At 39.1% G+C, this 8961-nt stretch overlaps 3 protein-coding genes across 3 annotated transcripts in view; 2 read left to right on the top strand and 1 right to left on the bottom strand.

Moving 5' to 3' along the window:
- Positions 1 to 459: 459 nt before the first annotated feature.
- Positions 460 to 2186, bottom strand: commd6 (COMM domain containing 6). Its single transcript, XM_079563267.1, has 7 exons — positions 1937 to 2186; positions 1647 to 1705; positions 1494 to 1559; positions 1312 to 1388; positions 960 to 1128; positions 736 to 888; positions 460 to 653 (listed from the first exon to the last, which is right to left on the bottom strand). The coding sequence occupies exons 1-7, from the start codon at positions 1962 to 1964 to the stop codon at positions 603 to 605; spliced, it is 603 nt and encodes a 200-aa protein (XP_079419393.1). The 5' UTR covers positions 1965 to 2186; the 3' UTR covers positions 460 to 602.
- A 762-nt stretch (positions 2187 to 2948) lies between these two features.
- uchl3 (ubiquitin carboxyl-terminal esterase L3 (ubiquitin thiolesterase)) lies at positions 2949 to 4635 on the top strand. The gene is made up of 7 exons (XM_079563258.1): positions 2949 to 3118; positions 3209 to 3365; positions 3485 to 3570; positions 3636 to 3683; positions 3755 to 3830; positions 3924 to 3982; positions 4072 to 4635. The coding sequence occupies exons 1-7, from the start codon at positions 3008 to 3010 to the stop codon at positions 4153 to 4155; spliced, it is 621 nt and encodes a 206-aa protein (XP_079419384.1). The 5' UTR covers positions 2949 to 3007; the 3' UTR covers positions 4156 to 4635.
- Positions 4636 to 5445: 810 nt separating this feature from the next.
- lmo7a (LIM domain 7a) overlaps positions 5446 to 8961 on the top strand; it is a 42465-nt gene continuing 38949 nt past the window's right edge. The window contains exon 1 of the mRNA XM_079562446.1: positions 5446 to 5652. Within this exon, the coding sequence (XP_079418572.1) occupies positions 5584 to 5652 (69 nt within the window). The 5' untranslated portion in view covers positions 5446 to 5583. The remainder of the gene's footprint in view (positions 5653 to 8961) is intronic.

Here is an 8961-nt window from a genome sequence, read left to right as displayed (position 1 = left end):
TATTCCTATATTCATTGTTCTATTTTGTTCCTGGAATGAATTCTCCAATCGCAGCCCTACCTACATTAATAGAACGCATGAAAGTCCAGTGAAGTAACAAATGGCTGTAGGCTATATGACTTGAAGCAATTTATACACTAGCCCTGAAGATGATGTCTGAATACCAAGAATTTCAGCAAGACCTAAAATAGATGCTGGCCTATATTTAACTAGATTTGAAGGCCTGTCATGAGCTATAAAACTAGACTGCACAGTCATAGATTAGTGGATTTGTAATGTTCAGGTTTTGGTTAATACGCTACATAGTATAAACTTCACAGCTGAGTGTGTGGTTAAGTTTGAATCAATACAATAGACTACAGAATAATTTCATTACAGCATGAACAGAATCATCATGGAATAACCATCAGTGTTTGTTAGTAGCAATGCATGACTGCCCAGTATTTTAATAGCAATAAAAAATACCTTTAATAAAAAAAAATCCTGTTATGTTTTTGACAAATGTTAAAACAGCAAATACACATAGACACATAGAGTCCAATAAACAAACACAACTGGATATTCCTAAGCTTAGATGGATGAATCCAGGTCATTTCCGTGTATCAGACAGTTTCCATTACTGCTGCAATCTCTTTGAACTGGCCGTGTAGGTTCTGGAAAAGGTACAAAACAAGTGTACATCAATTATTTGTCTTCTAGGCTCAGGCTGTGCAGTCAATTACAATGTATACAAACCTGGAATTGTTGAATGGTCATTTCAAAAGCTTTCTGACAGATCTGGCCTGAAGGATTTGCCACCTTCAGCATTACCATCACATATGGAGAGTTTAGTGACCTACAGGTGTCTGAGCTCATTGCCATGCCAAGCTTCCACTGCATGTCAACCAACTGCAAACACAGGACTTCACTTAAATATGACAGTGTTAATGTCAATTTTTAATGTGAATCATACAAAGTACCTGGCCAATGCTAAGCATTCCTGTTGCTTCTTGCTGTAACTTAACTTCTGCACCATGTTCACTCCATAACTTGTGTATAATTTGAAGAACAGATTTGGCCCACCTGCTGCTACCTTCCTCTAACCTTGAAATCAAACCATCAGCCGAGAGGCTCTGACGTCCAGCACACCTGCCCATACAAACATGTTGCCTTTTTTCAATAAATTTATTATTGGGATATTCATTAATTGCGATGTGCTGACATTTTCTGAAATTACCATTATATGCACATTAAATCTATTTTATTGTTTGAACTGCAATGACCGTTTTTTTTTTTTTGTAATGAGTGCAGGTCAGGTTTTCAAGATTATACCTGAATGTTAATAAAAGATATCTGGTAATACTCTGCAGATCCCCAAAGTCAACTGTGATACCGGAACTTGAAAGTCTCTGAAACGTCAGGAGCATATAGTTCAAAAAGATGAGCCTTTTCAAATTGCACAATACAAACAAATGATAAATAAGAAGGGTGGGTGGTGGGGGGGTGACACTCACACTAGACAATTCAGCAGCATCCACTCCTGTGGACAGCCCACTAAGATAAGTCAGAATATGCAAACACTGTATATGAAAAAACAAAACAAAAAACAGATGTAATATTTCAAGTACAAAATAGGTTAAATACACTTATAAGAACACTATTCTCACTGTTTCAGAAAACACATCAGGCGGTAATCTACTGATGAGGTCCACGACTTTGCTCGAACCTGAAACAAACACATGAAACATAAACTGAAAACAAATGTGTAAAATGATGGTCTCTATTGCCTCTGTTTAGCAACAATGCTAATATAGCAATGCTAGGAATAAAACATTCGTGGTGGCGCCGCTTCCAAATACCTATCAGTGAGTTAACAGAAGAATTGTGCTGGATATTGATATAACATCTAAAAGCTGAATGGTTGAATGCAAATACAGATGCTGAAAGTTTAACTCACCACATATCAACTCAGCAGCAGCAGGCATCTTCTACTCCTTCAGACTGCTGTATGAGACTACAGAGCCCTCTTGTGGTATTAATTTACGGAGAACGCCTATGTTCTTTTCTTCTAAACACAACAAATAGCAACCATAGAACCCGAAAGCACAAGTCAAACTGTTGTTGTCACACTTTCTCAATCGTCCTGCGTCTTCTAAACATCGACCCAGAAAAGAAACATCAATCGGAAAAACACATGATGGAGACACGCCTTGGCATTGGAACAGTCCACTGTTTCAGAATGTCACGTGTACGTAGCATATAAACCTCGTTTATTTAAGTAAAGATACGTCGTATATTTATTTATAAAACTGCTACTAGTATTTGTCTTATAGCTGTTACATGATCATGTCAGATCCCTGTATTCATAGATATAATACAAGGACACTTTATTGATTTCGCTTTTACCGCCCCCCCCTACCGCACCCATGTTGAGCTGTCCCAACGCGGAAGCGGTTCTCAGCTGTCAAATAGACTTGTGAAAGCACTTTTAGCTCATACTTGTCTTGAAGTTTAATTGTTTACTCTACGATATAGTTCACAATGGACTCCCCGCGATGGCTGCCACTGGAGTCAAATCCAGAAGTAAGTAGCATCCCCTCTTAAAATCTCTTAGCTCGTTGATTCATTCATCAGCGTGTTAGAGAGGCTAACAGGTGCTAACTGAGTACACAAGCTAAAATCTGTGTGACTGTTCTTGTGCTACAGAATCTTAATCGTTTTTTTCTTTTTGTTCCATTTCAGGTAATGTCAAAGGTAAGTTTTATGCTCAATCCTCTCAAAATGTGCAACAGAAAAATTTGCTTTATACCGGGAAGTAAACGTTACGTTTTTATCGCCCTTATGAAAAAAAAAAAACAACACGAAAAAAACCAACATTAAATTCTCATTGAAACTCCTGAACAAGTTGCAAGTGTTTATATATCGGTGGTAATTCTTTCATTTCAGCATAATCTTTTAAACACCTATTCGTCATTGAACCTTAGCCCTCTCTATTTATTTCAAAACACAGTTTCTGAACTGTTTGGGGATGAAACCAACGTGGCAATTTGGAGATGTTTATGGTTTGGATCCAGATCTTCTGAGTATTGTACCAAGACCAGTCTGTGCTGTGCTCCTTCTCTTCCCCATAACAGACAAGGTATGCCTGAAGTTTGAAAACATATTATTTTTCATGTGTTATATTTGAAATGATGTCCCAAGGCCTTCCTTCACTTTCTGTTTTGTTTAGTATGAGGCTTTCAAGCAGGAAGAAGAAGACCGGCTGAAGAGTGAGAAACAAGACATCTCCTCTGATGTGTACTTCATCAAACAAACTATTGGGAATGCCTGTGGGACAATAGGAATCATTCATGCTGTGGCAAACAACTTGAAGCATCTGGAGTTTGGTAAACATAATATTTTGATTTTTGCATGCTTATCCACATCATCATTGCATATTGTACTTTTTCTCATGCTATCAATCATGTATTTAACGTAAATGTTTTTTTTGTTTTTGTTTTTAAAGAGTCTGATTCTCCGCTTAAGAAATTTCTTGAGAAAACTTCCAAAATGAACCCAGAAGAAAGGGCTACATTCCTGGAGAAGGATGAGGTAGTGTATGTTCTTTTTCCCCCACATTTCTACATTGGGTTGAATCTCAATTTTGTCAATTGCAGAGTATACGTGTTACGCATGAATCAAGTGCTCAAGAAGGACAGACTGAGGTATGTATATCTTTAAATGTGGCTATACCTACGGACATATGACTGTATATAACACACTCTCTCTGTGCCAGGCCCCCAGCGCCGATGAAAGAGTCAATTTGCACTTTATATCCTTTGTTAATGTGGGAGGACAGCTCTATGAACTTGGTAATGTACTAACTTTTTTTTTGTCATTTTAATGTTTGTTTGTTTGTGTTTTTGTTTTTTTTACTCATTCTTGCTCATATGACTTGTTTACAGATGGTCGAAAGCCTTTTCCCATTGTACATGGAAAGACTTCAGAGGAAACTTTATTGGAGGTAAAGTATTTTGAAATCTGTTTTGCTTATTTAGAAATTGTGTCTGTTTCTTTACTCATGTATATATTTTTTTGATTCTTATTTTACAGGATGCCGTAGATGTTTGTAAAATATTCATGGCTCGAGACCCAGATGAAGTTTGTTTCACCATCATCGCCCTCAGCAAAGATTAAAGTGTTAAGGACTTCTTCTTTTTTTATGAAACTGCCATACATATCCCAAGTGCTCAGTGCTCACTACATTGGGTCTTATGGATAGTAATAAATACATTGCAATACAACATAATTTCAAGATAATGGAAGCTTTTGATTATTATGGCTTATGAAGAATTGTTTGATTAAGTTCAAGGGGCTTTCATGGCTACTGTGAACAAAGATGTGCAGTTAACAACTATACTGCTTCAACTGGGTTTGACTATATCTAATTGGCGTTGGCCTAGCCTTATATTGGGTTGAAGATAAGGCACGCTGGACCTCTAATCATTTCAGTTGTATTTTTTAAAGGCTAAAATTAAATACAAATGTATGTGGCGACAGTATTAAGAAATGATAAAATGTCTCTTGAAGGAGTCGAACTGACAGTTGGTTTACAATCCATTCTTCAGGGATGTGCCTACATTTTTTATAATTCTGACAAATAAACTAAATTTATTCTAATGCCATTTGTTGAACTGTGTGTTTGCATCCCTGTGTTTCTGACCAAAGAGTACAATATTGCATACAGATAGGATCTAAAAAAAAAAAAAGACTTGCTAACTGGCATAATAAATGTGTGTCGAAGGGTGCAATAGACATGCTTAGAATGTGTTATTTTTGTATGGATCATATATTTGGGGGCCTATTAATTCAAATGGCTGTAAGACAGTTTACTTTGCACATGCTGTAGAGTGACCACTGGGTGGTGCTGCATGAACGAACAACATGTAACCTGACGCGCATATTGCCTGGAGATTCAAAGATTTTGATGTCTTTCTTTCCCTACAACAGTTTTGGGTCTTGACAGAGTAACTAATATGCCGCTTACCCCTCTTATAGTCTACATATTAATAGTGTAATACCTGTATAATGTCTGTAATATATAAGAATCATTTAAGGCTACCTGATAACTTGTGGTAGGTCCCTGGACCCTCTTTTGAACCCCCCACCCTTTCCACTGCCCCCGCCAAAGCCGCAAACTTTATGAAAGGACAATCCCGTCTGTTTCTGCTGCCTTTCCTCTTCAGACCGCTTAGGTGAGCCGTGTTTCTTGCCCTATTGTGTGTGATCGCAGACTAGGTGGAGATCTTTAGCAGCTGGTGATTAACTTACAAAGCAGCAATAACACAGGCGTGTCGGATGAAACCTCAGGTAAAGGGCAGCAGCAGCGCGTGTGTGGGTGCAAGGTGATGCAAAAGAAACCATTAGTTCCAAACTCTTGCACCGCGCGTAGCTCATCGTTTAGTGATCGGCATTTCGCTCAAGTATAGTGTGGAGTGTGGGGCTACTTGTTAACCTGTAGTTTTGATGGCTTAACAAGTTTTCTTTGCGTCTATTGTGTTTGCGCCTGTGTGGACGGGGGCCGTTTATGGCACTGGACCATCGCTGTGGACAAAAGTTTCTGTGATGGAGTGGCGCGAGCAGTCTACGGTCAGTTGCCACGAAGCCTACTTGGAGGCACAGAGATGGATAGAGGTAAGTCTATAGATATGAGGATTAAAACATAATAATAATTTGTGACGTGTTTACTGGTCACTGCCTGCTCTCTTGAATTTGACACAACATTGTGGATTATTTAGGCAATTGTTTTTCTATACATTCCATCAGTCATAGATATATTTTCCCTCTGGGTGAAAGCTGCTGATCATTTTCTCAGCTGTGACATGCCCTCAGGAAAACAAACCCAGACTTAGAGATGCACAGAGGTATGTCACCCTTGACCCCAGGTGTCAGGTAGAACTATAATCAGTGTATTTCAGAAAAAGAATATTCTCCTCACAACACCCTAGGACCTTTCCATCATTCATGACAGCTTTCCTGCGGTCTCTCATTCCATGTTAGATCTTGCCTAGACCTGCTCATTTTTGCTCCGTCCAAGACTTTGCTATTTTTATAGTGATGAAAGTAAGTTTATGGCTACTGGCAGTAAAATATTAATACCTTGTCTCCATAGCAATTAATAGAAATGTCTTTGTTTCCACAATAACCTGTGTGCTGGTTTATACAAGCAAGTTTATTAGCCTACACTTGATGAATTTTAAAATGCTTATTGTTAAACATTTTTTACACTCACTACAAAATCTTGAAATTGGTCTTTACTGTCCACATAAGTTAGAAGCCATGGCAGATGTTAACCATTGCTGTCCTCTAATAAAAAAAAAGTCACATTTGAAGTGCTACTTTTACCTCTTAATACTAGGCAAACTCCTTGATGCTGTGATTTCATACTCCTGTGTGTTGACTACAAAAGGCTACTTTTTGGGAGCTGGTGGAGTGATTGTAACTAAACAAATATTATGTTCTAATTTCATGAGGGGTGAATCTGAATACTTTCTGTGTGACATCAGAGTCTCACACACTCACACACTGGGCCATTGTAGTGACTTCGGCTGGTGGTCCACTGTAGGCATGATCTTTCCAAACAGGGGTGGGGGCAGACTAGGTGAGGCAAAAGTGGGAGGGTGGCAGACTAGGTTGTACAAGTTAAGGCCCTAACAAGGAATGTATTATTTCACAGCAATGTAGGCATGGTCAGAACAATGGCAATCAAAGAGCAACTTCTGGCATGAGGTTAACACTGTTCCTTCAAAGAGAAAGTGTTATGGCTGCTGGTCAGTGCCACTGAATGATTAACAAGCTGCCTGGCTTTATAGCACTTTAAACAGAGGCATGTGTGCGCAGCCAGGTTGGTGGTTGTTAAAAAACTAGACTAAATGGTCTGGAGTCTGTCACATGGACACATTCTTGCATTAGCTGCCATGGCTGTAAGAAGAGCAGACCCTTTAAGACTTGGCCTGCTGTCAGCCCAGGCCACTGTGTCGTACAGCCACAGTGCACCAGCAGAATAATGGGGGTCCTTGTCAGCTAAATAGTAAGGCTTTAATGGTGATGATAGTAACAGTTAGAAACAAGTGGCAGTGTTTGAGCAACTCAAAGGTCATAAATAGATGTGTTTAGACTGTTTTGGTATATGCTTTGTCTTAAATGTTGATTATTAAGATGTTTTATGATTGCATAATACAGTACTACAACTTACGCTCATAGACCCCATACATAGTGATAGAAAACAGTCATGTTTTCAGGATTTGTCTGTCCATAGGCCCATATGAGTTGCCCTTTGTGACCTATGCCACTGTGTTGCTGAGCTGATCATTAGTCTCCTCTTTGTAGGCACTATTCTGGTTCTTTCACTGTTAGGGCTGGCAGTAATTAGAGAAAGGAGGTCCACTGCATTCAAATGTACTCACGTGAAGCCGGATCTCACGCTGCCTTTTATCTGTTGTTACATGTTGATCTTGTTCTATTATAGTGATATGTCACTGGTGTCAGCACCAGTGGCTTCTGTGCAGTGCTTTTTTACAGAGCTAGATTCATAAATTACTTGGACAATGTCCCATATGCACTCTGATGACCCATACCCCTGTGAAGATGGAACAAAGAATTGTTGGAACAATTAGAGGGGAGTTGCATCCGCACAAACCTTGAATACTGATTTGCCTCGATGCACTGCATGAATAAACAATAACTTTGGTCACGGACGCAGAGGTGCCGTTTCAAGGCGATTTTCTAGATGAACATTTTATGAGATTTAGATTGTACACCAGTGATCATGTTAATGTAAATGCAAAATAAAACCTGCTATGACTATTGTTCAGAATAGAATGACTCGGCCAGAATGAGGTGATGAAAAAAGTAACAGTAACTTCACTTAGTTTCAAATTCATTATATTTGTCTTGAAGAATTATAACTTAAATCGCCGCTGTGTCATTTACTGATTTCATTTACTCATGGCCCCAAAGTGTACATGTTAGTATTGTTTCAATGAGAGCACAAGCTTAAGCTATCACAAAGTGGACTTCCTATTCGAGAGGACATTCTTGAGTGGAGTGAAGGGTGTGTTTGCAGGAAGGCAAGCTGTTGTTGAAAACCTGTGTCCTTGTCTCAAATCGCCTTGTTAAACCGGAGTTACAGTGTGTTGTAGCAGATTAGAGCTATTATTCCACATGACGGGTTCCGTTGGAGAGAGAGGGCACAGTGGATTGGAAGTTAAAGCCTCTAATAATGACGAGAGAAGAGGGAAAATATTCTTCACTTACAGGCTGCTGGACCCACCCTGCATACTTTAGCACAAAGATCATTCCTTCATAATCAGATAAATACCACTCATATTGGCATATTAAGAAAAAAATGTTGCCTTTCAAGTTCAGCACTAAGATTTCTGGTCAGTTGTGGAAGTCATAACTGTAATGGTCCCAGTCAAAGCGCAAACACTGCAAAAATGATACAATGTATAATTGTGTCTTATTGTGTTTGCTCAGACCTCTGCAAACATGTTCTGAAAAGGAGGACTGTTGTTTTGCAGCTATTCAATCATTTTTGCAAGGTGACCATTTATTAATCAGCCTTTGGAAGATGGTAACCCAAAAGCTCAAACTGCTTGACCCATTTAGAGCCGCAGAATAATGTAAACAAACTATAGAAGTACATTATGTGTATTGACAATTTGACACAGCTTCCTTCTCTCCCCTAAACCCATGCTTTTGCCTTGTAGTGCACGCACTGTTCTATTCATGTGGATTTCTGCTGTTGCCCCACTAACTTTAAACAGTAGGGGTCAGGATTTCTTATGCCAGCTGCAGCGCCTGACTGTTGGTACTGTCAAGTTTGTTTGCTCTGTATCAGTGAGCCTTCGCATGCATATCTTTGTCTGTGGTTTGTTTTCACTGCCTGGTGGTTGGGAATGTATTATTGCCACTGCAGAAATAGAATTGTCTTGGTATATT

Source organism: Gobius niger (assembly GCF_951799975.1).
Source record: "Gobius niger genome assembly, chromosome: 9".
NCBI lineage: Eukaryota > Metazoa > Chordata > Actinopteri > Gobiiformes > Gobiidae > Gobius > Gobius niger.
The sequence above is the reverse complement of the archived record's forward strand: the minus strand, read 5'-3'. Positions and strand labels throughout refer to the sequence as shown.

Bases quoted from the DNA above. Each gene is read 5' to 3' on its own strand.
- commd6 (XM_079563267.1), bottom strand. From the start codon at position 1,964: ATGCCTGCTGCTGCTGAGTTGATATGTG. The intron at 1,389-1,493 runs GTGAGTGTCACC...CTGACGTTTCAG, and splicing joins ATGCTGCTGAATTGTCTAGT to AGACTTTCAAGTTCCGGTAT. The intron at 889-959 runs GTACTTTGTATG...CTGTGTTTGCAG, and splicing joins GAATGCTTAGCATTGGCCAG to TTGGTTGACATGCAGTGGAA.
- uchl3 (XM_079563258.1), top strand. From the start codon at position 3,008: ATGAAACCAACGTGGCAATTTGGAGATGTTTATGGTTTGGATCCAGAT. The intron at 3,831-3,923 runs GTAATGTACTAA...ACTTGTTTACAG, and splicing joins AGGACAGCTCTATGAACTTG to ATGGTCGAAAGCCTTTTCCC. The intron at 3,983-4,071 runs GTAAAGTATTTT...CTTATTTTACAG, and splicing joins CAGAGGAAACTTTATTGGAG to GATGCCGTAGATGTTTGTAA.